At 36.3% G+C, this 26,852-nt stretch overlaps 2 protein-coding genes across 3 annotated transcripts; one reads left to right on the forward strand and one right to left on the reverse strand.

Moving 5' to 3' along the window:
• Positions 1–1,410: 1,410 nt before the first annotated feature.
• On the forward strand, positions 1,411–8,326 carry LOC127455693 (oligosaccharyltransferase complex subunit ostc). The gene is made up of 4 exons (XM_051723756.1): positions 1,411–1,617; positions 2,029–2,122; positions 4,471–4,668; positions 7,431–8,326. The coding sequence occupies exons 1-4, from the start codon at positions 1,479–1,481 to the stop codon at positions 7,447–7,449; spliced, it is 450 nt and encodes a 149-aa protein (XP_051579716.1). The 5' UTR covers positions 1,411–1,478; the 3' UTR covers positions 7,450–8,326.
• On the reverse strand, positions 8,102–25,957 carry LOC127455677 (ethanolamine-phosphate phospho-lyase). Of its 2 annotated transcripts, XM_051723714.1 has the most exons (13): positions 25,803–25,957; positions 25,033–25,151; positions 22,557–22,716; positions 18,258–18,332; positions 17,547–17,640; positions 15,999–16,115; positions 14,835–14,917; positions 13,104–13,329; positions 12,806–12,960; positions 10,827–10,916; positions 9,898–10,028; positions 9,221–9,291; positions 8,102–9,097 (listed from the first exon to the last, which is right to left on the reverse strand). In XM_051723714.1, exons 1-13 carry the CDS (start codon positions 25,859–25,861, stop codon positions 8,990–8,992), a joined length of 1,488 nt encoding a protein of 495 aa, XP_051579674.1. In that variant the 5' UTR covers positions 25,862–25,957; the 3' UTR covers positions 8,102–8,989. The 2 variants fall into 2 exon arrangements, with proteins under 2 accessions (XP_051579674.1, XP_051579685.1); XM_051723725.1 differs by lacking the exon at positions 25,803–25,957 and having other exon boundaries at positions 24,469–25,151.
• Between the last annotated feature and the right edge of the window lie 895 nt (positions 25,958–26,852).

The following is a 26,852-nucleotide window of genomic DNA, read 5'->3' on the forward strand; positions in this document are numbered from 1 at the left end:
GTGGTACAGGAAGCATGGGGTGAAATGACAGCTAGAATGCCAAGGATCTGCAAAGCTGTCATTGCTGCACATGGAGGATTGTTTTGATGAGAACACTTTGAAGTAGTTTAAGAAGTTCTGAACATTTTTTTTTTCAAATTGTAATAGTAATTTTTCACATTATTAATGTCCTGACTATATATTGTGATCAATTGAATGCCACTTATTTTAAAATTACCAATCTTTCCATAAGAGCAAAATCTGTACATTATTCCAAACTGTTGGCCGCCAGTGTGTATATTTATAAATATTGCAGATATTGTGTCTACACATGTATCTTTGATCTCTTTGGGTGAAATAAACACCTACTTTGAACCTACAGTGGAACCAATTTGGACACTTGGGCGCATTTGGACATCACTGCACTTCATTTCATTCAATACATTTTTTTAATGCATTTTTAGATACCATTCGGATTCCCATGGCAGTGTCAGGAGGAGTAATGTTGATGGTGCTGACAATCTTGTTGTGGACAAATATAAAAAATACTGGTTAGTTTTATAAAAAGTGATTTTAATGCGCATGATCATGCTCAACTTGTGAATCCAAATACTCAATGATTTAGCTGCTTTAAACTGTTGGGGGGACCACACCACACTAAGCTCTTATGTCCTCAGAGCTTCAGTCAACCGATGTCAACAGATGCCCTAAAATTAAAAGCCAATAATTGTTTTTTTTTTTTTTTTCCTCTGGTTCTTCAGCTGCTTCTCCTGACAAGAGGGAGAATGTGAATAGAGACTGTAGATGACAATAATTCTACAATACAACGTGGTAAATGTTTTCATAATATTCAGTTAAAATGGGCCGATTTTTTACCCTACATGAAATATACTGACAAGAGTCTTTATCAGTGACCAACAGCTCCTAAACCTCTCACAGCAGTTCCCCCACAAAAGCAAAATGAAGCCATATTACTTTGCTGGAGATCGCGAAACTTGCTATACAAGGACACATTCATTTTTGAACTTAACTTATGTCATATTATTATTATTATATATATTTTATTGTGGTTACATTGGTTTAAAGAAATGGTTAATAGCTAATAAAATATATTATTATTATTATTATTATTATTTATAATACTCAGACCAAAGAAAGGAGATTGCTGATCACACATTTGATATCAAAGTCATGGTCTAAGCAAATCTCAAAGGTAAAGAAAACATCCCTCAAAATCCTTTCTGAGATGTCTAAACTTTACAAATTTAAAGTTTCTTTAACTGACGAGCAATGAGATGAACTGAATTGACTCATTTCAGAATAATAACTGATAATCTAAACCTTCGAACATTGTGTTGGACAACATCAGTCTTATGTAGAATATAGTTCTCTTGTCGGAACTATGACGGTCTCTTCCTGTACACGTCGCTCCACGGGCTGTGTGTGACGTTTGCATTGGCCAGGCAGCCACAGGAATACACACAGCACTGAATTAAACCATGGAGACCCTTGTCAGCCTACCGTTTACTGTTCTGGAATGCCCAAATATCAAACTTAAAAAACCATCATGGCTGCATATGCCTTCTGCAATGACCGTCTATGCCATCGTGATTGTTTCATATTTTCTCATCACCGGTGGTAAGTGTCACAAAGCTATCACAGGCTAAACTAGCCACCAGCTAACACTTATTCTACTGTCTTCTTTAGTGCCTGTGCACACTGCAACACAACAGTTCATTAACAATCGCGCATTTGCAGTAGAGATGTATTGATTTATTATAATTTGATTGAATATGCATGTCTTTGTCCTTAGTGAAATAATCTTGCGAGTTAACCTGCTATCTGTTAGCATTCATAGCTTTTCTTCTCATATTATATTGCACTCTACAGACCAAATGAGTTACTCTGCTGTTCATTACTGCACATTGCATGTGCAAGAATGAAACTTAGGTTACACTAGTTTGCTTACGTAAATGGTGTGATATTACTTTGAGCTGGCTGAATGGTTACACCAGACTGATCATAACGAATATCTTCTGAACATTTCAGGCATAATTTACGATGTTATCGTTGAGCCTCCGAGTGTCGGATCAATGACGGATGAACACGGGCATCAGAGACCAGTGGCTTTTCTGGCATACAGGTAAAATGGTTTCTTTGATACAGACCTGTAATCAAAATTGGCCAGTTAGTGGCGCTGCAGATGTAATTAAAGGAATATTCCTATATATTTGAGGCATATTGCTGATTTCAACTCGTTCCTGCTTTTCTTTAAAAAAAAAAAAAAAAAAGCAAAAAATATGGGTTACAGTGAGGCACTTACAATGGAAGCCAATGGGGCCAATCTGTAAATGTTAAAATACTCAAAAGTATAGCCACAAGATGTAAACAATATGTGTGTTAACATGATTTTAGTGTAATAAAATCACTTGCTAACCATTTCAATATAAAGTTATTCTCAATTTTGCGACTTTGTTGCCATGAGACGTAACATTGTAAACCCTAAAACCCCGAAATGACTGTAAAAACGACGATTTAAACAAATTGACTGCTCAAATAAAAAGTTATTTTTACAGCATAGAAGAATTGATGCAAGTGCTTTTATAAAATTAGAAGCTTCAAATTTCTGCCTTTTAACCCTCCAAAAATCGGCCCCATTCACTTCCATTGGAAGGGCCTCACTGTAACCTGATGTGACGAGGAGAAGGGCGGGGCGGGGCCGTGACTACACACGCCCGGACCCCAAACAGACTAATCAGCTGAGGAGAGAGCCACATTCCGCTGCACTTATCCCACTCCTCGGCTGATTTAACCGATTGTGGGCTGGGCTTGTGTAGTCACGGCCACGCCCTCCTCCTCGTCACACTCGATTTTTCTTTTTTTAAAGAAAAGGAGGGACGAGTTGAAATTATTTTCTGTGGTATTCAACAATATACCACAAATGTTGTCTGTTCAGCTTAACTTGTATTGAACCCAGAATATTCCTTTACGGCACTTCACTGTTGCCAGAGACCAGTATCTACCACAGGGTTTTTTCAAACTTTCTGATGCCAACCAAGGACCCCCAAATATGATGTAGTTCCTCAAATATATACAGCTCTGGAAAAAATTCAGAGACCACTGCAAAATTATCAGTTTCTCTGGATTTACTATTTATAGGTTCGTGTTTGAGTAAAATTAACATTTTTGTTTTATTCTATAAAGTACTGACAACATTTCTCCCAAATTCCAAATAAATAAATATTGTCATTTAGAGCATGTATTTGCAAAAACATTACAACTGGTCAGAATAACAAAAAAAGATGCAGTGTTTTCAGACCTTGAATAATGCAAAGAAAACAAGTTCATATTCATTTTTAAAAAACACAATACTAATGTTTTAACTTAGGAAGAGTTCAGAAATCAATATTTGGTGGACTAACCCTGATTTTCAATCACAGCTTTCATGAGTCTTGGCATGCTCTCCACCAGTCTTTCACATTACTGTTGGGTGTCTTTATGCCACTCCTGGTGCAAAAATTCAATCATCTCGGCTTTGTTTGATGGCTTGTGGCCTTCCATCTTCCTCTTGATCACATTCCAGAGGTTTTCAATGGGGTTCAAGTCTGGAGATTGGGCTGGCCATGACAGGGTCTTGATCTGGTGGTCCTCCATCCACACCTAGCTGTGTGGCATAGAGCATTTTCCTGCTGGATAAACCAATCCTCAGGGTTGGGGAACATTGTCGGAGTCGAAGGAAGCAAGTTTTTTCCAGGACACTCCATGCCACACAGCCAGGTTAATCAAGGTGTCAAACAAAGCTGAGCTGCTTGAATTTTTGTGCCAGGAGTGGCATAGTCACCCAAAAGCAATGTGAAAGATTGGTAGAGAGCTTGCCAAGACGTATGAAAGATATGATTGAAAATCAGGGTCATTCCACCAAATATTGATTTTTGAACTCTTCCTAAGTTAAAACATTAGTATTGTGGTGTTTAAAAATGAATATGAACTTGTTTTCTTTGCATTATTTGAGGTCTGAAAACACTGTACCTTTTTTGTTATTTTGAACAGTTGTCATTTTCTGCAAATAAATGCTCTAAATGACCATATTTTTATTTGGAATTTGGGAGAAATGTTGTCAGTACTTTATAGAATAAAACAAAAATTGTCATTTTACTCAAACACGTACCTATAAATAATAAATCCAGAGAAACTGATAATTTTGCAGTGGTCTCTTAATTGTTTCCAGAGCTGTATATTCCTAAAATATAAATGTAGTTCTATATTTCAATAGTAGGCATAATATCCATCCATTCATTTTCTATACCGACCCTCTAGCTCCCTCTTGCAGCCCCAGGTTTTAAAACCCCTGTGTTAATATGCATTTAGATTTGCATTACATTTAATTATCAAGCAGACATCAAGCAGACTTTGCTAACATACATGAATGCTGGTATGAACAGCACTGCTTCTGTGATCCTTCTATCAATGCACATATCTTCTCTCTTAAAGGGTGAATGGACAGTATATCATGGAGGGGCTGGCCTCCAGCTTTCTCTTCACAATGGGAGGCCTTGGCTTCATAATTCTGGACCGCTCTAATGCACCCAACATTCCCAAGCTCAACCGTTTCCTCCTGCTCTTCATCGGCTTTGTTAGCGTGCTACTGAGCTTTTTCATGGCCAGAGTCTTCATGAGGATGAAACTGCCGTAAGTCACTATATTTTACATGAGGAATTAACACACCTAATCCTGCTATTTTTCACATTTTAGAACAGTAGAAAAAAATAAATAATAATTTCCAGTATGGGAATCAGAGGTTGCGCTAGAAAAAATCTATATCCGTCACTCTGAGGGTGTCTGTCATGGTCTGTTTTTATCCATCATACTTTGTTTTAATTTTGTTAGTACTACATTCATGGAAAATGTTTTGTGTCATTATAATGGCATATACAATACATAACAGTGTATAGGCTTGTGTTCTAAACATAATGTTTGCGCATTATATTAAATGCAAGTAACTGGCAGAAATGATGCACCACTTTTTTGCACATTCATTTTGTTACTATATTATTTGCGCTTTATTAAAATAAGATAAAACGCTAATCATGCATTAATACACTAATGCAATGACTGATGTATGCAGTCATTAATGGAGTGGTGGTGGCGTAGTGGTAAGCACTGAACTGGTAAGCAGAAGGTTGTTGGTTCGAGCCCCACAGCCACCACCATTAAGTGTCCTTGAGCGAGGCACTTAACTCCAGGTTGCTCCAGGGTGATTGTCCCTGTAATAAGGGCACTGTAAGTCACTTTGAATAAAAGTGTCTGCCAAATGAAAATGTAAATTCAGAGACCCACTCCTCAAAATCCGAACACAATTGGTTAATAGAGACTCATATTACTAGGTATTAATGGTGATGGCGCCTGTTAATTCACATCTTAATACCTGGCAATAAACAGGGCATACACGCACAACGAGAGTTTCCATGTAGGCTGTGCACCTCTCCTATCCTGCCCACTCCTGTTGTGAGCCTGCCTGAAGGACGGCCCTCAGAGCTGGGGTGAAGATGATGAGAGGGAGGGGCGGGTTGTTCCGCCACAGCCTTTAGATCATTAAATTTAGATCATGAGAAACTCATTCAAGTGTACCCAAACCATTGACTAGAAGTGTATATTTATTTGTACAGTTGAAGAAAGAAGTTTACATGCACCTTAGCAATTTCTGACATTTAATTGTAGAAAACATTCCCTGTCTTAAGTCAGTTAGGATCACTACTATATTTTAAGAATGTGAAATGTCAGAATAATAGTAGAGAGAATTATTTATTTCAGCTTCTATTTCTTTCATTACATTCTCAGTAGGTCAGAAGTATACATACACTTTGTTAGTATTTGGTAGCATTGCCTTTAAATTGTTTAATTTGGGTCAAACGTTTTGGGTAGCCTCCACAAGCTTCTCACAATAAGTTGCTGGAATTTCGGCCCATTCCTCCAGACAGAACTGGTGTAACTGAGTCAGGTTTGTAGGCCTCCTTTCTCGCACATGCTTTTTTAGTTCTGCCCACAAATTTTCTATTGGATTGGGGTCAGGGCTTTGTGATGGTCACTCCAATACCTTGACTTTGTTGTCCTTAAGCCATTTTGCCACAACTTTGGACATATGCGTGGGGTCATTGTCCATATGGAATACCCATTTGCGACCAGGCTTTAACTTCCTGGCTGATGTCTTGAGATGTTGCTTCAATATAGCCACATCATTTTCCTTCCTCATGATGCCATCTATTTTGTGAAGTGCACCTCCACAACATGATGCTGTCACCCCCATGCTTCGTGGTTGGGATGGTGTTCTTCGGCTTGCAAGCCTCATCCTTTTCCTCCAAACATAACAATGGTCGTTATGGCCAAACAGTTCAAAACATTTTCATCAGACCAGAGGACATTTCTCCAAAAAGTAAGAGCTTTGTCCCCATGTGCAGCTGCAAACTGTAGTCTGGCTATTTATGGTAGTTTTAGAGCAGTGGCTTCTTCCTTGCCGAGCAGTCTTTCTGGTTATGTCAATATAGGGCTTGTTTTATTGTGGATATAGATCCTTGTCTACCTGTTTCCTCCAGCATCTAAGTCTTTTGCTGTTGTTCTGGGATTGATTTGCACTTTTCGTACCAAACTACGTTCATCTCTAGGAGACAGAATGTGTCTCCTTCCTGAGCAGTATGGTGGCTGCGTGGTCCCATGGTGTTTATACTTGTGTACTACTGCTCGTACAGATGAACGTGGTGCCTTCAGGCATTTGGAAACTGCTCCCAAGGATGAACCAGACTTGTGGATGTCCACAATTTTTTTCTGAGGTCTTGGCTGATTTCTTTTGATTTTCCCATGATGTCAAGGAAAGAGGCACTGGGTTTGAAGGTAGGCCTTAAAATACATCCACAGGTACACCTCCAATTCAGTACACCTCCTGTCTAGATATCCTAAAGGACTTGCCAAAACTATAGTTTGCTAATATTAAATCTCTGGAGTGGTTAAAAAATAAATTTTAATGACTTCAACCTAAGTGTATGTAAACTTCTGACTTCAACTGTATATACTAGGAATTCATTGATGTATCAGCTGCCGATATTTATCAGCCAATTAAAACCATCAGCATATCGGTTATAAGCATGAAAATGCCAATATGAAAAAACAGTGGTTGATTTAATTATTAACACACTTTGTAAAAACTTTAGTTAAGGCAGACATCTCAGTGCCATCTCTTAGACAGCCTGAAGTAATTCCTCAATTTAAAGCTTTTCAAATAGAGTTTGGCTGTTGTTTATTAACAGCTGCAGTCTGGTGTAGTATTACAACAAAAAGTAACTAGGCAACAATAAAAAAATAATATGACCACCAAATCACTTTTCTGTGTGTAATGTATGGTCTAAACTTAAAATTGAGTTTTTATTGTTTTTAATGATCTGAATGTGTTTGTCTTGTAGTGGTTATCTCATGGGTTAAGGATCAACACCTTCAAAATGGCATCAACATCTTGAATATCGCACACGCCACAGACAGACTGAAGAGAATGCATCAGAAATTTTGTTTTAGTGCCAAGGACGACAGTCTGTTATCAAACTATTTGTAATCAACCAGTATGATTGGGAAAATATCCTACTCTTTTTGTGTGTGTGTGTGTGGGAGAGAGAGGGAAAGTGTGTGTTTTTGTGAGAGACATGCTACTTTTCCAGTTGGGCACTTAAATTACTGGATTGTGCACAATAATACACAATTTCTTCTCACCCCTGTAGAGACTTCTGTAACAACTACTTATTGATGCTCTGAAAATGACTGTTGTGGTCGATGAAAATCCAATTCCTAAAATCCAATCCAATTTTTGTACACTGCTTCACCAGTGGAATTTTTTTCTATAATAAACAAATGTACCTTCCACAACTATGAATTCTTCATTGATTCGCAAATCTACTCATTTGTCATTGCCAAATCCTGTGTAAAAAAAAAAAAAAAAAAAAATGTTGATAAATACTCAGTACAATACAGTGCTCTTTGTGAAAGTTTTAAATTACCAAATGCTACATTTGTGGAGTAATATGTTTTACAAAACAATGAGCACATCTTACAATAACATAAGGCCTATTTTGTTATGTTAGAGTTTGTGGTAGTTTTTAAGCACTAGAGGGCAACACTGAATTAAAAAAAAAAAAAAAAAAAAAGTATGAGTGAGTGCAAAGCTATTGAATTAAGACTGAACAACCACTTCATATTGTGCACTGTATACCTTTGTTTTACCTGGGGCTTATGGTGAAATTTTTAGTTTTAGGCTCAATCTATTGCAATTTTAGTGAATATTGCATTAAAGGTCTTTCATTCTACATCAGCTTGTTTTCCATGTTGACTTTTATCCACCAGGCATTTTCCACTCCATTACTATCAGATAGGAGAGTGATTCTCTAGCTCTTTTTATTGTAGCAGACACAAGTAGAACATGCTGAATGTGCATTTGCTAGGTATGTAAACACTTGAACAGGCTTTTGCAAAGCAAGCAGTGTTCAAGGTACGCTTGCGGTGCCTAATTTGGCATTCTTATGATTAAAGATTTGTCTGTAGTTTCTCGAAACTATCCAGCTCAGGCAGTGAAAAGATGTCACTCAATTGCAATGCCTACATCAGATATGGAAGATACAGATATTGCAAAGTGCATACATTGATTTATAATCTTTTTGTTATCCTTTTGTTCATTATTTATCCTTTTAAAACTTTCAATATGTGTGAAAGCTAATACAGTTCTTAATAAGATTAGACAGTTCTGTTTCATTAAGTGTATATAATTCCAAAACTCATTATAAAAGCTAAAACCCAGATACAGTTCTGACTGGCACCACTAAAATATGGCAAAGTAATCTTACAATGCTCACAGTGTCCTTAAAGATCCATTAAAACATGGAATTGTTTGAATAATGAATTACAGACGTAATTAAATTGTCTGTACTTAAAAGCAGTTGTCTCAGATTAATCCCCTGCTGTTTTTATGGGTAGTGCATTAGGTTCGTAGTCTCTTATTGGATTTTGTGCTATGAGGATGTGTGGTGGTGTGCTTGTGGCTGCTGCCATTTGAAGGATGAACATGTCCATTTTCCTCAAGGGGTTCCTTGGGACCAAAAACAAACCACAAATGATCTTCATTTTTATTTTGATTATGTATTTATTTAACTACATTATTATGTAAAATTGTAGCCTTCATTTATAATTTATACATGACATGCAAGTTTACCTTTCTCTTACTGTGTCCATTTTCTGAGATTGTTGCTTCAGGTATGTGGAGGCCCAATGCCTTTTCTAAATCTTAAGACAAAAGAATACAGTAGGAATCACCATCAGGAAAGTAGACCTAAACAAGTGAATGGTGGCCAGAACTTTGAAGCTCCAATAAACATATAAAGGCAGCATACAAGTAATCCATACGACTCCATTGGTTATATCCATATCTTCAGAAGCGATATGATAGGTATAGGTGAGAAACAGATAAATATTTAAGTCCTTTTTTTACTATAAATCTCCACTTTTACTTCCACATTTTTCTTTTGCTTTTGGCGCTTCACGTTCTTTGTGCATATTGCCACCTACTGGGCAGAGAGGTGAATTTATAGTAAAATAGGATTTAAATATTGATCTGTTTCTCACACACACCTATCATATCACTTCTGAGGACATGGATTTAACCGCTGGAGTCCTATGGATTACTTTTATGCTGCCTTTATATTCATTTTGGGCATTTACATTCCTGGCCACCATTCACTTGCATTGTATGGCCATACAGAGCTGAAATATTCTTCTGAAAATCTTTGTTTGTATTAAGTCCTATACATCTGGGATGGTTTGAGGGTGAATAAATGAGGGAATTTTCCTTTGTTGGTGAAATATCCCTTTAAACAGGTTGCCATGAATTACCTGTCAGAATTTGGTCAATCTTCTCAACTGCGAGTTCAGCATCTTCTCTGGAGAAGCACATGGGAGGCTTGAACTTCAGAACGTTCCGGTGGGGGCCATCAGCACTTAGCAGTATCCGCTGCTCTTTCAGCCTTTAAAGATAAAATACAGCTCCATTCTAGTTTGATATCTTTTTGGACAGTTAATATAACTATGTGATCAGCTAAATATTTTGATTGTTGTAAAACAGCCGACATACACCTATATTATATGTTCTATGCAAAGTTGCTTGGCAAACTTAAATAGCTTACAGGTAGGATAATGAACTACATCAGTTACCACGAGGATTGTTTATTTTGATCATTATTAACAAATATAGCTTTTTATGGGACATTGGTGTCTTTTATCATATTGCTTTAGCTGCCTGTAACACAGTTTAAAATGGGCAAGGAGGAGGCGGGAACCGGACGAACCATCAAAATAATGTTTAATGAAAACAAAAAGACACAAACATAAACACACTTGGCAGCTGCGTGCGGCTCTCTCTCTCTGCCGAACTGCCACATCCGGCTCGGCCTTATCCCTCTCCTTGGCTGATTAGCCCGATTGGGCCCGTGCGCACTCACGGCCCCGCCCCGCCCTCCTCGTCACACTGCCATTGCATAAACTTATTAAGCCATTTGAGGCTGTACATTACAGTGATTTTAAAATGGTTAAGGTGTTTTAAGAAAACCCTTTATCCATGGTTAAATCACTGTAGCATCTGTGTCTCATTACTTGTTTTAATATGTATGTAAATAATGTATAATGTATATCTAATAAGAAATTATTTGAAAATTGCACATTGTAAATAAAGTGTAACATATAAAGATATGGTGTGCGAGATTGTATTGTACATACAAAACAAAACAAAACAAAAAAGAATTTCTCAGTGTAACTCATGTTCTCACCTGTAAATAACATCCTGAGCTTCAGCTGTGGCAGGTGTTCTCTTCTGCCGATCTCTCACCAGCTCCACCCCAACAAAAAGGCCATGACCCCTTGAAAACAAAATAGCAACGTGTTTGACTTTTTGACCTGTAGCTTTACACCCCCTAGCAATCTATGTCCCAGTTCTAGACATAGTTTCATCAGCACTATTACCACATATCTCTATAGCTGTCAAAAACATCCTCTGGGAAATGATTTACACGCAAATTGCAACAAAGCTTAATTCCAATAATCTCATACGAACATAAGGTTAAGGCTCAAATGTTGCACAAGCAAATGTCTCAGAGCTTCATGTGTGCCTTGATATTATTACACTCATGGAACGACACTCGTTTTTTTTTTTTTTTTTTTTAAACTGCAGCATTTGTGGATAAAGGAATAAAGAGACTAGGATTGTCAAAGGTGTTTAAGACCATCAGTTTTTTAAAGACGTTATTCTATTTTAGTCTCTTCTAAAAACTGATCAGAACATTTGCAGCGGATTGGAATCACAGCACAAGTGTCCCTGTTAACACTCACACAAGTTCCTATTGGAGCATGTGCTTCTCAGTCAGTTCAAAGATAATTTATTTATAAATGAAGCCCAGATGGAACATTTAACAAAAGTCATTTGAAATTTTCTCAACGCTCATCAAGTGAAGCATCACCCACAAGCGAAACATCATCACTCATAGAAATGTTAATGCGAGCACCAGTGGAGGACTGCAGACTGGCGGCAATATTTGCAGATGTAAGTTTACCTCCATAAAGTTGCTTTTATTTTTTAATAATTGCAGATTTGTATTTCTGCATTTGCAGTTCGTGTCTGTTTTGATGCAGTTTGAGAAATATAGAATCTGTTTTGCTTCTGTCCATTATATTTGCTGAGTCTTCCACACATTTTTATTCTGTCTTTTTTCCATTAAATGAATGTTCACGCATTAATACTGAAAAAAGTTAGATTTATCACAGTTAAATATTTTTAAGTCATTTACAGCTCTAAAAGGAGATGTGGTAGTAAAATAGATGTTTTAATGAATGTTGCGGGCTGTCTTTTTTTAAAATAAAGTGGACTTGGACAGTGCCTCACTTTAAAGCTTAAAAAAGGACCCAAAATATCATAAAAGTAGTCCATGTGACTTATGTGTCAGAATCCAAGTCTTGGTAGGTTTTGGTGAAAAACAACTTAAACTTTAAAGCTGAAGTATGTAATTTCTGCACCACTAGCGCCACCAAAAGGAATTGCAAAAAACAAACAAACACTGTTTTCAAAACAGTTTTCTGAATACACCCCCCCCCATCCCATTTGCCTTTGATTGAACAAACAGATAGTCCCGCCCACAACTCACTCCATTGGTCGAGTCAATGTTATTGTCTCTCTTAAGACAGGTCGCTCAAAACAAACAAAGGATTTTTGGTAAAGCTACAGAGACACAGTGTTTAGTTGTCTCTGCATATTAAGCTGGGATAGGAGAAAGAATTTTAACACCAAAAAAGTTACATACTTCAGCTTTAGGTAATTTTGCAGTGAAAATCTTGTCCTCCATTGTGTGTTGATGAACACTATGAAAGAAACTAAAAACTACGTTAGTGCTAAAACAATGCAAGTTCTCGTGTGAACGTGTCATGTGCCACTGTGAACAAGCTTCTCTCATAGTTGTTTCTCACCAAAACCGTATGCTTTCAGGAGTTGCATACTTTTGGGTCCTTTTTTAAGCTTAAAAGTGAGGCACTATCCACTACCATTGTATTGAAAAGATGGCCTGCATCATTAATTAAAACATCTCCTTTGGTGTTCCGCATAAAATGTCATACAGGTTTAGAACAACATGAGTAAATAGGACGGAATCTTTATTTTTGGGTAAACTTACCCTTTAAAGAACCGGATTATGATGTGACTGTGTATAATCAATTAATTACTGATTTGACTTTAGAAGTTAGTAGGAGGGAGTTCACCAACCTCACGTCACCCACTAAGGAGTGTCTTTCCTTCAGATTTTCCAAAAGCTGAGTCAGGTAACCTCCAACACGCAGGGCATTGTCTTGCAGATCTTCCTTCTCAATTACATCTAGAACAGCCAGTCCAATTGCACAAGACACTGGGTTACCACCAAACTGAAGGACACAAAGGCAGACATTCTTCAACTACCAGGAATAGTAGGGCTGTTATTTCAGTCTTTCATAACAAAATGTGCAGTTTGGACTATATGTGTTGTTCACACCCATGTTAGCTATGCAAATAGTAGTTTTGTCCTTACTGTGTTGAAGTATTCCATTCCAGATGACATGAAGCCTTCAGCAACCTCTCTGGTGGTGATCACACACGACATTGGATGGCCATTTCCAATAGGTTTGCCCATTGTAACAATATCTGGTACAAAATCTTCTCCTTGCAGTTGGAAGCCCCAGAAGTGTGTACCCACCCTGCCAAAGCCCACCTGGACCTCATCAGCAATGAAAATGCCTCCTGCTTTTCTCACATGCCTTTGATACAGACGGAAATGTGATGCACACATACAAATTGGAATGCATGAATATTTATATTCATATACTGTAATACATGCATTAGGCATGACACATATGCATTGTCTGTAAAATGCATACTATGACATAAAGTGATTTATGGATGTCTGTGTATATATACACAGTATTCAAAGTAATACTAGGTAAAAAGATTTTCACTTGCATTATTCTTTCATTTTAATTGAATTATTAGCACAAAACCTACACCAATAATGTTAGAACCAATTTATCTTGATTATGTTGTTTTTAAATCTTGGCTGACATTGTAATTGTGAAAAACATATATAAACCACTGATATAATAAAATAAATAAATAAATAAATAAATAAAAAATCCAACATATAAAAATCAATAAACAAGCATTTGTGGCATAATGTTGATTACCACAAAAATTTATTTCGACTTGTCCATCCTTTTCTTTAAAAAAGCAACAATCTGGGTTACAGATGGAATGGAAAATGGAAGTGAATGGTGCCAAACCATAAATGATAAAATACTCACTGTCTCAAAACTACAGTATAGCTACAATAAATAAACAATATGCAGGTTAGCATGAGTTTAATGTAATAAAATCACTAACTAACCTTTCTGTGTAAAGTTATTTCCAATTTTAGAACTCTGTTGCCATGACGACATAATGCTGTAAACCTGGTAATCCTACAAAAAGGACATTTTAAACAACACATTTAACAAAATAATTAAAGTGCTTATATAAAATTATAAGCTTCACATTTTTCCTTTAAACCCTCCATAATTTGCCCCATTTGCTTCCATTGTAAGTGCCCCACTCTAACCTCAAATTTTGCTTCTTTTTTATTTTTTATTTATTTTTTAAAAGGAAGGACAATAGTAATTTTTTGTGGTAAACATTATTCCACAAACGCTGTCGACTGAGCTCAAGTTGTATTGAACTCGGAATATTTCTTTAAGTAAATTTAGAAAATATGACAGGCAAATGCAAAATAAAAACGCAACAACATATTATAGATAAACTGCATCACCCTTTAAAGGTGCACTCAGTAACTTTGTCATCCTGGACTCACAGTGACACCTTGTGGCATGGATGCAACATCATTCAAAATCAATAGTTTTCCGTTATAAAAAATGCTACTGAACAAATTTACTATTCACAATCAGCCAGGAATAATTTATTCCAAGAATAACAGGGAGCTTACTGTGATTGAGTAGATTTCCACTGGTTGTGTGATTCTAACATGTCAGCCCCCATGAGGGGGCCCTCTCCACATAGAATAAAACTTTTTAAAGGTTACTGATATGACTGGAGTCTTCATTTCATGTGAGTCAACATGATTTTCTAAATTACAATTAATTTCTTTAGGAGTAAAACTTTTTTATAAGGAAAAAAGGAGTGCACCTTTACGTGATACAGAAAAGCAACAATCATGTAACCAAAATGATTAATTTGGAGCCAGTCAAGCATACTGGTTGGACTTGGTAGTACATACTGTGCCACTTTCTGGAAGTAGCCCACAGGAGGAATGATCTGCCCTCCGCAACTCTGCAGCGATTCAGCAATAAAAGCAGCAATCTACACAAGAAAAGATCACATGAGACCCTGTACCCTAGTGGCAATAAGTGCAAGGTCCCACTGGTAGAGGCATCCTTTTTTAATGGTGATTAACTATGACAGCCATTGCCATGATAAGAAGAAGAGAGGTGAAAAAGCAGTTTGTTGACAAAGAAACATGATGCTCAGGAGGAGGACAAGAGACTCATGTAATTTTGACACAGTTGCCATGATTCCTGAACAAAATGGCAATTCATTAATCCATCTTCACAGATTCATGTCAAACTTGGATCCATTATTGAAAGTCCGAGTCTCACTTCTGAAATGGGAGTGTTTAATGAGCCCTCATTCTCCTGCAACAGAGGGTTAAGATCTTTTTGATGACACATATGCATTTCTGTAAATCAGTGAACCTTTAGGCCTTGAGGAAGCAAGAACTTTCCACACTAATATCCCCATCTTTGATCAACCTGGAGAGAAGGGAAACAGCAACAGGTGGAGAGCAGAAGAAATGCGGGGAGGGAGAAGAAAGGGATAAGGAAGAAATCATTTAATGATGGAGAACTTAAGATATCACACAGTAAACCAGTGGAAAAATCATTTCAAAATTTTAAAAGGATAGTTCACCCCAAAATTATTATTTTTGTTCATAATTTACTCACCCTCATGTTGTTCCAAACCTGCATGACTTTCTCTCTTATGTGGAACATAAAGGGAGATGTTAGGCAGAATGTTAGGGAATGACAGGTTCAGTCACCATTCCCTATAAATGCATCTTTTTTCCATACAAGGAAAGTTAATTGTGACAGAGGCTGTCATTCTGCCTAACATCTCCTCTTGTGTTCCACTGAAAAAATCAAGTCATACAGGTTTGGAACAATATGAGAGTTAATAGTGACAAAATGTTTCTTTAAGACAGAAAGTTGTGAATTGAATATATTGGTAAATTAACCACATGATAATCACAGCAAAATATATATTTTACCATTCTTATTTGGTTTATAATGAAGGTGTTCAGTAATGGATCGAATTTTAAAGGTACAGCCAATGAAGCATGCTGATTTGTGTGGATTTAAAGTAACTTGGATGGACATCAACTCACCTTATGTCCATTTTCTTGGGCCTTCTCAATTATATCTTTGACATTATCAGCATATGCAGTGGCAGGGTCTGGGTGGTCTTCACGATATTTGCCTCTATAAATGTCTGGACTGAGAGCCTATGGAATTGTCACATTTGTCGAAAATTAGTCAAAGTAAATCTCTTGACTATGCTGGCTTATTTTAAATACAGTCTGTAAGTTTACACTTTCATTTAACGGAAAAAAAATAATGTATTAATAATTAATACATGATTCTAAGTTCAGTCATGAAACTCTACATGGATCAAGCTGACACATTCGTTGATATATATAATCTGTTAAGCCAATCCAAGACCGTGCCATGCGTTTTATTTATTTATTTATTTTTTTGTTTAATTTGTCTCCAAAGGAATCAAATCTACTAAAATACTCTCATGTGCCCATTCACTCATCTGCCATATGCAGTGAAAGCCATTCACACATCTGCCCAAAGTAAGATATGCCTATCATCATTCTTTTGTCTTTATTCTGCACATTAACACTTTTATATACTCCTCTTTGCAATAATATCAGTTGCAATTGTGTGACAGTAGCAGCATATCATGCTCAGCACAGCATGTTTGTGTATGTTCTAGCAGTAGCAAGCCTTTGTACATTCTCTGCAGCAGTGTAAGTAGATTTAGTCTGCCAAGACCAAACCTACCAACTTGTTATATCCATTATAATACCTTACATTTATCCCCAGAGTTGTCATGACTAAAATATAATAATTAATCAATAATTACATTAATATAATTCAATTTATATTTCTAATTTCTTTTTTAGTAACCTTGGAAATGTAATAGGTCTATAAAATCTGGATCTAACAACTTATTTGTTCAAGCTAAGCTTACTAAACTGTACACTGTAGGCAATTCAATATTAAGCTAGTGTAAGGACAGAAAGCTGAACCTCAGCTCAACCCTTTGACAACATGCAGACTGTAAACAAAGTACTATTATGGGCAGTCTTATCACTATTTGTGGAATGGCATTTCAATTCCAAAGCCAGGATTACATTCGTCACAAGCCCAATGGATAGTACTGTAGTCAACTTTGAACATACAGCTTGATATTAAAGGCATAGAAAGAAGGAGGGAGGCCCTTTACAGACACTTTCCATAAAAAAATGCATGCTAATTGGTAATGTAGCTCCCTAACTTGTAATCATCACAGTCAGACAAGAAGAGTTCCTTACAACAAACACTCCACATTTTCAGGGATGTCAATCAATGGAGTCTGAATATCTTAGTTACTTTGCTAGTGGCATTACAATTAAATATAATAATTATTAAAAGGCTATTTTCCCCCCAGTAATTCATTCTTATTTTAGGCTATGTAAACTAGTTATAGGAAGTAATAAAATACTACATGTTACATTAGTCAGCATTAGACAAACACATTTCAAAGTACACAACTTACTAGAGAGAGAAAGAGGTTTCTGATTAGAGGCTTCGCCACCTTTTGAATTATTTTCACTTCAAGAATAGAGTCTGAACAAATGTGTGCATGCTCATGTTGCACCACTCACCATGTGCACATGTTGGCTGTGCTCTGCACCGGCCAGCTGATGAAACTTATATGGACTGATATCAATAAGCGATGACACATGACCATGGTAGGCACTGCAGGAGAAACACACTAAATGAACGAAGCAAAAAAACAATGATACAATGTCATCCAATCACACATAACAGATGCCAGGGATGTATGAGATGGCTTGATTTATCTTATCTTGTAATGGTTCTTTTGCTTATATCGGTGAAAAGTGGCTGAAGTTGTCAGACTAAAAGTTAGCAAACATTGCAATAAATCAGATGCAATACTGCTTAAGAGGACAGGTCTTCATTCATCTTAACACGAAGACAAGAGGATGCATTCTTTTTGCAAAGCATTGCTTTTGCAGATTCTGCACCACAAAGGCATAATGCAATAACTACGGTAACACAGAAACTGAGACAACAGTGGCTTTAAAGTTTTTTGATTGCCCAGCCAACTGCCAACATATTTCACTCATTTTGACAAAATGTGTAGACCTGCGTTTTGTCTTTACACAGCAGCATGTATACCCATAAGCCAAATAACGTGAATGTCGTCCACCGTAAGTCCATTTGAGTCCAGATAAAAGACACAAGATAAAGTTAATATTTAAACTGTGAACTTCACGGTTCTAAGAACCTGGTTACTATTTAGGTCCAGGTGCAGAGGTAGAAGAGACATTGACAGTGTGCTGTTGACTTACTTATCCAGTGTGATGATGTCTTTGTGGCCAGTGTACTGCCAAGCCAACCTCAGGGCCAGATCATTTGCCTCTGACCTAGAAGTCAAAAGAGAAATGTTCATCAATGCTGAGTCACCATGCATCATGCAGACTTGACTATCAAATTGCTGCATTTAACTCTGAAAAGACTTTTCCTCCCTCTAAGTGCTACCTACCTTTCCATCATAAAGCTGTCTAGGCATAAAGTATATTGGTGTTATTTAGAGAACCCTAAGTAGTAATTTGCTACAGAGGCTGAAAGTGACAGTCAAAAAGGTTTTATTTTGAAATTCTAACAAACCGTTGCAGCCTAAGCACTGATGAAGTTCAGTAAACTCGAATTACAATTGCCTTTGTTTTCTTCAGCAGATAACATCAACTTGATGTTCCTTTATGGACCCTCTTCACTTTTCCAGATTTGGAATGCGGAATTTAACTAGAGTCGGTTACATTTATATAGTGGTGAATGGAGACCACAGCAAATGTTATTTTTGCATACCCATTTACTCCAACAGCAAAATAAAAATGTACCATTACGTTTCCACAACTTTCCAAAAGAGACAAAAATAGAGAGAGATGGATTATGACAGTCAGGAACGATGCCAGATTTACTGTCACTCCCTAAGCAGATGTATTTGAAATCCCATTGCAGCAGTGTTGACAATTTTTTATTTAAAATATTTTAATAAAAATTATACTGCAAGGGTGATACAAGACAGACTAATTTGATATATTTTCAATAAATATTAAAAAATTTAAATTATACAAATATTTGCTAGATGTTTTACCACATCTGTAAATGCTCTAAACAAGACCACTGGCAACTGGCTTTCTGCAATATACACTGCGTGCCCAATTATTAGGCAAACTGTATTCCTTAGGATTAATTTTATTGTTGAACAAACACAATGCTCTCAGTCAATCCAAAATGATATTGAACCTCAAACCTGAATGTTTAACAAAGAAAAAGTGAGTTTTGTCTTTCTCAGGGGTATATATATGTGTGCACAATTATTAGGCAACTAAATTACAAAAATAATTTCTCCCAACTCAATTGTTTAGTCTAAATTTTTAGAGTAGGTGCAACAAATAAGTAACACAAAATGACAATTAAATAACATCTTTGGCCTTTCAAAAAGATTCAGTGAGCAATATAGCCACCCTTCTTTTCAATAACTGCCATGAGCCTTCCATCCATGGAGTCTGTCAGTTTCTTGATCTGTTTACGTTCAACTTTCGCTGAAGTAGCAACCACAGCCTCCCAAATGCTGTTCAGATCTCACGTTTGAGAAGGGCCCACAAGTTCTCAGTAGGATTTAAGTCAGGTGGGGAAGGGGGCCAAGTCATTATTTGGGCATCTTTGAGGCCCTTGCTGGCTAGCCAAGCATTGGAGTACTTGGATGCATGTGATGGAGCATTGTCCTGCATAATGATCATGGCCTTCTTGAATGCTGAGGACTTCTTTCTGTACCACTGCTTGAAGAAAGTACTTTCCAGAAACTGGCAGTAGGTTTGAGAGTTGAGTTTCAGTCCATTTTCAACTCAAAAAGGTCCAACTACCTCATCCTTAATGACAGCAGCCCATACCAGTACCCCTCATCCACCTTGCTGGCACCTGACTTGAAGTGGTGCCCTGTGTCCATTAGTGATCCAGCCAAGGGCCCATCCATCTGGTTCATCAAGAGTCACTCTCATTTTATCTGTCCATAAAACCTGTGAAAAATCTGTCTTCGTGTATTTCTTTGCCCAATCTTGACGCTTCAACTTGTGAATATATTCAGTAGTGGTCGTGTTTCAGCCTTCTTGACCTTGGCCATGTCTCTGAGCACTTGACACCTTGTACTTCTGGACACTCCAGGTAGGTTGCAATTCTGGTAGCATTGGAGGATAATGGGTTCCTGGTAGCTTCATGTTTAATTCTTCTCAAGTCCTTTGCAGTTAATCTGCGCCTTTCCTTCTCCATGCGTTTTTTGCGCCCCAGTTGATTATTCACAACAAAACGTTTGATTGTCCAGTGGTCACGCCTCTATTATTTAGCTATTTCAAGAGTGTTGCATCCATCTGACAGGCATTTTACAACATTTGACTTTTCAGTGTCAGTTAAATCTCTTGGCCCATTTTACCTGAGGTAATGAAGCTGCCTAATAATTATGCACACCTTGATATAAGGTGTTAGTCACTTTCGCCACACCCTCCCTCATTACACAAATACATTCCACCTGAAAATGATTGAATCCAATAAGCATTCAAGTTTATATTGTTTGGAATTGGAAAATATGCTGGAAATAATGATAAGATCAGAATACTCACTTGCCTAATAATTGGGCACGCAGTGTATTTGAATGGCTGGGTGTGAAGGTTTGTGTTCTCATGCAGCACAGTCTGGTTAGTTAATTATTTTGTGCACATGTAGAAAGAGGTGTCTGACACCTGTTTATTTATATTTCTGTAAAAGGTCAGAGGATTCAAACAAGGATTACTCAATAGTCCTTCTCTGTATGAAGCATGTAGAATACTCCATACTGCATGTTCTCTGAACTCTCCAAATGTACTATGTCATGGTTAAATGGCCTGGAGTAGTGGTTCTTCAACTTTTCAGGCCAAGTTCCACCTTTGATTAAATAAGAACATTCAAGCGCCACATAGTCAAAAACAATGTTCCCTCTAATTATATTCTCAGAATTGGGCAGTATTGTCATCATTTACTTACCCGTTGTGTTCCAACCCAGTATTATTTTCTTTATTTAACCTTGTGCTACCCTGCATCAACATGCGTGGACGTAGTATTTCGGCTTCGCTATATGCAACACATAATTTAAATTGATTTAAACCGACTGAATACTGTTCACAACACTCTAGACTGTCATTTAAGGGTTAAACTTCTATCTAGCGCACCGAGTCACGTGACACAACAACATGACGTAGATTTCCGTGAAGTGCTTCTACAGCCGCAGAGCCAACAGCCTATGGTAAGAAACCTCTTTATGTTTTTTCATTGAATCCTGTTTGCGTGTAAAGAGTAGCATCTCTAGTTCGTTTGATATGCAGCTTTAAAAAATTCATTCATTTTTCGTGCCTTAGCGCGCTGATAAACATGATGTCCACATAAATGGATTTCGGGGCTTTATTCCCTTAAAAAAAAAAAAAAAACGTTAGTTATTTTGAATAACTTTCAACATTAACACATCTGTGGGTCATTTCACTTCATTTTAATTTAAATGTTATCACTGTACAATACGGTTCTGTTTATTAACATAATTAAATGCATTCCTATATTTACTGTGCATTTTCACATTGAGAATCAATGGGTTCATCCAAAAGCTTAGCAATTTTGCTTTCAGAAGCTTTATATGGAGTTAGGATGAAAATAAGGTGCATATTGAACTGTTCTGATACCAGTGCAGACAGACAGCATACTGGAGGTTAAGTCATTCACTAACTATGGAGAAAGGGAGCATCCTATAGCTTTCCTATGCAGCCAAGTGCATTCACTACTAACACCCGGTCAAAAGTTCAGTTTCAGGCTGCAGATGTTTGGATCACTCAACATGTTTGACAGACATGGTACAGTGGTAATCAGTACATAGATTCAGAATTTATAATGCTAAATTTTATTTTAACATGTTTGGCAGTGATTGGATGATGCTAGCCATTACTTAGAATCAGAATTATTTATGCAAATTTCTGATGTAATGTCTGTAATGTCTCAAAAACATGAATAAGCAACACTCCTGGAAACAAAAAAATCTTTCTATAGCTTGGTATTATTTAAAATTTCACAACTTAGTCCTGCTGTCCACATTTGTGGACATACATTTTTAGAAAAACTATATACTCTAGAATTTTATTTATTTATTTATTTTTTGCTTGTTTATTAGATGCTACTAGTTACAAATCAAAAAGGGAAATGGAAAATGCACACAGCAGTCATGCTCGGGTCTCAGGAGGTTAATTTAATTATACACATTAATTTTAAATACATTTTGGAACTGGATTTCCTCCAGTCATGATTACTTTGAAGGAAAATGAAATAAAAAAGTACATTTTGTACTGTAGGCACTATGTATATCACTGGTCTTACGTGTGCCACAGTTTGAGAACCACTGACCCAGAGAAACAGAAAAAAGTACACAAAATATATGGCCCTTCTGTTTACAGAAATGCTGGAACTTTCTATCTGCTCAACTGGGTAATGAATATTCATGATGTTAAACCATCACAATCCCATGGCACAAACAGATGGTATTTGGCTGCCCTCCGAGAATGAGCTCATTGACCTACCCGGAATTGACAAAGTAGCAGACAGAGAGCTTTTCAGGAAGGGTGTCTTGGAGACGCTGAGCATACAAGACCAGATTGTCATGCAGGAAGCGAGAGTTGGTGTTGAGAAGCTCCATTTGCTCTGCTCCTGCTTTGACCACATCTGGGTGGCAATGACCCACTGGATAAAAAAGCAGAAACAGCAGTGAAATTATTCCTTTAAGAAGGACCATATACTAGCACAGATAACTTTATAGTTTATAGTATATTTAGAGTTCACCAGAATTTGACACCATTATACTTTTTTTTTTCTAAGGAGATTCAAAGGGCATTAACACTGAGGACGTCAGTCCCAAACAATCTGATTTTCCCAATGGCATATATACATAATTGCACAATATAATATAATTGAATTACATAATTTGTTTTTTTTTCAAAATTAGTTATAACTTCAAAACTACTTGTTGATTAGTGATGTATAGTGAAACTAAACAAATGATAAACGTAATCATCATTATGCATCAGAATATGTGAAACTTTAGATTCCAAGCATTGTCAACACAACAATTAAATAAAGATACAATGAAAGTGAATGGTGACTAAGGCTGTCTGGTCCTGCATAACAAATAATTTTGTGTTGTATGGAGAAAAAAAAAAAAAGTAATTCAGGTTTGGAACAACATGAAGGTGATGGCAATTTTAATTTTAGGGTGAGCTATCTTTTAAAATGCTCACTTAAAGGAATGTTCTGGGTTCCGTACAAGTTAAGCTCAATTGAAAGCATTTGTGGCATAATGCTAATTACCACAAAAATTTATTTAGGCTCGTTCCTCATTTTCTTAAAAAAAAAGCAAAAATCTTGGTTACAGTGAGGCACTTACAATGGAAGTAAATGGGGGCCAGGTTTTTTTTTTTTTTTTTACATTAAAATACTCACTTTTTCAAAGGTATAACCACAAGACCACATGCAAACATGATTTTAGTGTGATAAAATCACGTACTAACCTTTTCTGTGTAAAGTTATAGCCAATTTTACAACTTTGTTTCCATGACGATATAATGTCAACAAACCCTAAAACGACTGTAAAAATTATGATTTTAACAACTTTGCAACTCAAATAATACACACGTTTTAACAGAAGAATGAATGTAAGTGCTTTTGTAAAATTATAAGCTTCACATTTCTGCGTTTAAATCCTCCAAAATTTGTCCCCATTTCACTTCCATTATAAGTGCTTAACTGTAACCTCGATTTAAAGGAGGAACGAGTTGAAATACATTTTTGTAGTAATCAACATTATACCACAAATGATGTCGATTTAGCTTAACTTGTATTGAACCCGGAACATTCCTTTAATTAGTAGTAATTAAATACATTTTATGATAATTTTTTTTATTTAAATTTTTAAAGGCTTGCCTTGCTTAAGGTCTACAGTTTAAAATGTTTGGGGCAATTTTCTTTATTACCCTTTTTTCCTCTGAATATTAAATTAGCTTGGACATAGATGGTATTGCCATTCAGCCCTCTCCCACTGTTCGTAATCTAGGGGTGATATTTGACCCTTCGCTGACTTTTGAAGAACATATTAATCATGTCACAAAAGCATCATTTTTTCAACTGCGCAATATTGCCCGTCTTTGGCCTCTGTTAAGCAAGAAAGATGCTTAAACTGTTATTCATGCATTCATAACCACTAGGCTAGATTATTGTAATACACTTCTTTTTGGGTTTCCTTCTAAAACTCTCAAACGACTTCAATACATTAAAAACTCAGCTGCCAGTGTCCTTGCACATATGAAGAAATCAGACCATATCACTCCCATACTACGTCAGCTTCAGTGGTTGCCAGTATCGTATCACATAAAATGTAAAATTCTAATCATAACCTTTAAATCTTTACATGGACTTGCTCTGCTCTATCTTTTTACTCACCCTCTCGTACTCTATGGTCCTCTGGAGCTAATCTTCTCATCATCCGTAAGTTCAGGTTGTCTTCTATGGGTGGCAGGTCTTTTTCAGTAGTCGCCCCGCGCTTCTGGAATTCTCTTCCACCCTCTCTCTGTGAATTTCCTCCTTGTCTGCCTTCAAATCTCAACTCAAAACTCACCTTTTTGCTTTGAGTTATAATAACCCGGGTTGTTGATTGTTTATTTGTTTGTTTGTTTGTTTTTTTGTTGATTGATTGTTTGTTTTTGTTTTGCTTTAATTTTGTTTTGATATATGACTTCTTTCTAAAGTGACCTTGAGTATTGTGAAATGCGCTATATAAATACAAATTATTATTATTATTATAATTAACAATATATAAATTCCAATGTTGTCTGTCTTTTGCAGACCTGATTTCATGTTTATGCTTTTATATTTATATATATTTATATTTGTGACAAAAAGTTCCCACAAACTTCCCTAGAGTAGGTTCACACTGTTTTGACAACAGTTCTCTGGCTTTAAAACAGACAGTTCAGACAGACTCACTGTCTTCAGTACATACTGTACCATGGGCTACGTTGTTTATGCAATCCAGGTATCTCTCATCTTTCTCATTGTACATGTACTGGCCCCTTGCTCGGACAATCTTGATAGGGTCATGACTGAAGAATACTTTGCAGGATGGACTACATAAGGGCGGAAGAGCAAAGATAATAAAACATATTTAAAAAGAGACAAACAAAACAAGCAAAGTGCAGCCTAACAAAATTAATAAATGAAATAATAAAAATAAAATGTGATATTATATAATTATTTTATAAAATTTAATATTATTTTATATAATATAAATAAAAAATAATACTTCAAATAATAAATAAATAAAAGCGTATTAATTATGAATTGAAAGTGGGTAAGCTAAGAGCATTTGTATTATCAGGATGCATCTGTCTTGGGTGAAAGATTATAAGTAACATCTAAAAACAGAAAGTAAAAAAGAAAAGAAATATGACAAATACAGGTGTAAACTTGCTCCAACTATAGATTAAATAAGCATTTTGTTTCTTAAGTAATTTGAAGTTACTTTCCTTACATATTTACCTCGTGCTCCTCTCAAATATCCTCAATTATTTATTCAATAAAAGCGGTGTGCCCTCTGATATTGATCGTCTTCAGTGCTTTGCTTTTAGAGTCAGTATGATTCGTCAGAACTGTGCAGCCTCGCATATGCATGAGACATTTTTAGATCGTAAAAAATGTGGTCACTAAGGCTAACAGCTGTCATTATAACTCGAACAGATCCCAGTTAATTGCTTTAGAAAAGTAGCAATATTCCTTACCCTACATGTTTCTTTCGAAGATCGATGGTCTTCTGCTTGTCAAAAGTTTCCGTTGCCATTTCTGTGCCTGTCTGTGTTCTGTGCCTGTCTGACGGTTTTGTATGTTACTTGTTGGAGGTAGCAAGAAGTGTCTGGCAGTGTAGAAGTGTGTGAGGGAGCTTTCCCACATGTGCACATGTGTGGATGAGAAGAGAGAGAGAGAGAGAGAGAGAGAGAGAGAGAGATATGAAAGGCCCAAGGAGGGTGGCTGTGGTGGGTGGGAAAGACCCTGAAAAACATATCAGCTCATCAGTCATTATTGCAAAAATGTGACCAATCAATCAATAGGTTGAGAATAAAAAGGTCAGAAATGTAACAACTAAGAACAATATTTATTTGGCTCCAACATTACTGGCACATAGCATGTATTGAAAATGTAGTGTCTAGAGCCATTTATGGACACACACAACAATGAACAATCATGTAGCAAATCCCCAACAACAATAATAAAAATAATTAAAAAAAAAACACACACAACAAATGAAGTAAACCAAAAAATCTCCAAAAATGCAGAGCAACTAAAGAATCGACAGACAGAATAAACAATATTTTACTTACCAAAAAAACAAAACAAAAACAAACAAAAAAAAAAAAAAAAAAAAAGACCAAAATGAAATTTGACTGTGGGCTATACCACATTCACAATATTTACCACAACAAAACCTGATCAAATTCTTGATCAAAATCTTTTTCTATAACCATAAGACACAAAAGTTGTTGTTGTTATTCTTGTTATTTAGTTGTTGTTCTTGTTGTTTTGTTTTTTGTGTGTTTGTGTTGGGTAAAAGCATGAATCTTAGTCTGTTTTTAATATTATTCAATATAAGTGGATGAAAAAATAATTATAACAAATAAACAAGTAAAACATTGAACAAAGATATGCGTTAGAAAATCATAGATTGTCATAACAAAGTTTAGGAAAATAAAGTCATGACATTTTCTGTAATAAACATATTTTGTCAAGAGAGAGAGAGAGAGAAAAAAAACAGAAACAAAACAAGGAAATGTTTA

This window comes from Myxocyprinus asiaticus, chromosome 2 (genome assembly GCF_019703515.2).
Source record: "Myxocyprinus asiaticus isolate MX2 ecotype Aquarium Trade chromosome 2, UBuf_Myxa_2, whole genome shotgun sequence".
In the NCBI taxonomy this organism is placed as follows: domain Eukaryota; kingdom Metazoa; phylum Chordata; class Actinopteri; order Cypriniformes; family Catostomidae; genus Myxocyprinus; species Myxocyprinus asiaticus.

What these genes read in the sequence shown, in the direction of transcription:
- LOC127455677 (XM_051723714.1), bottom strand. Translation starts at nt 25,861, where the DNA reads ATGGCAACGGAAACTTTTGACAAGCAGAAGACCATCGATCTTCGAAAG. An exon ending in GCTCAGGATGTTATTTACAG is followed by an intron (nt 10,029 to 10,826) that starts GTGAGAACATGA and finishes TTATCTTTAAAG; the next exon opens with GCTGAAAGAGCAGCGGATAC. An exon ending in ATGGACACAGTAAGAGAAAG is followed by an intron (nt 9,098 to 9,220) that starts GTAAACTTGCAT and finishes TTTGGTCCCAAG; the next exon opens with GAACCCCTTGAGGAAAATGG.
- LOC127455693 (XM_051723756.1), top strand. Translation starts at nt 1,479, where the DNA reads ATGGAGACCCTTGTCAGCCTACCGTTTACTGTTCTGGAATGCCCAAAT. An exon ending in ATATTTTCTCATCACCGGTG is followed by an intron (nt 1,618 to 2,028) that starts GTAAGTGTCACA and finishes TGAACATTTCAG; the next exon opens with GCATAATTTACGATGTTATC. An exon ending in GTGGCTTTTCTGGCATACAG is followed by an intron (nt 2,123 to 4,470) that starts GTAAAATGGTTT and finishes TCTCTCTTAAAG; the next exon opens with GGTGAATGGACAGTATATCA.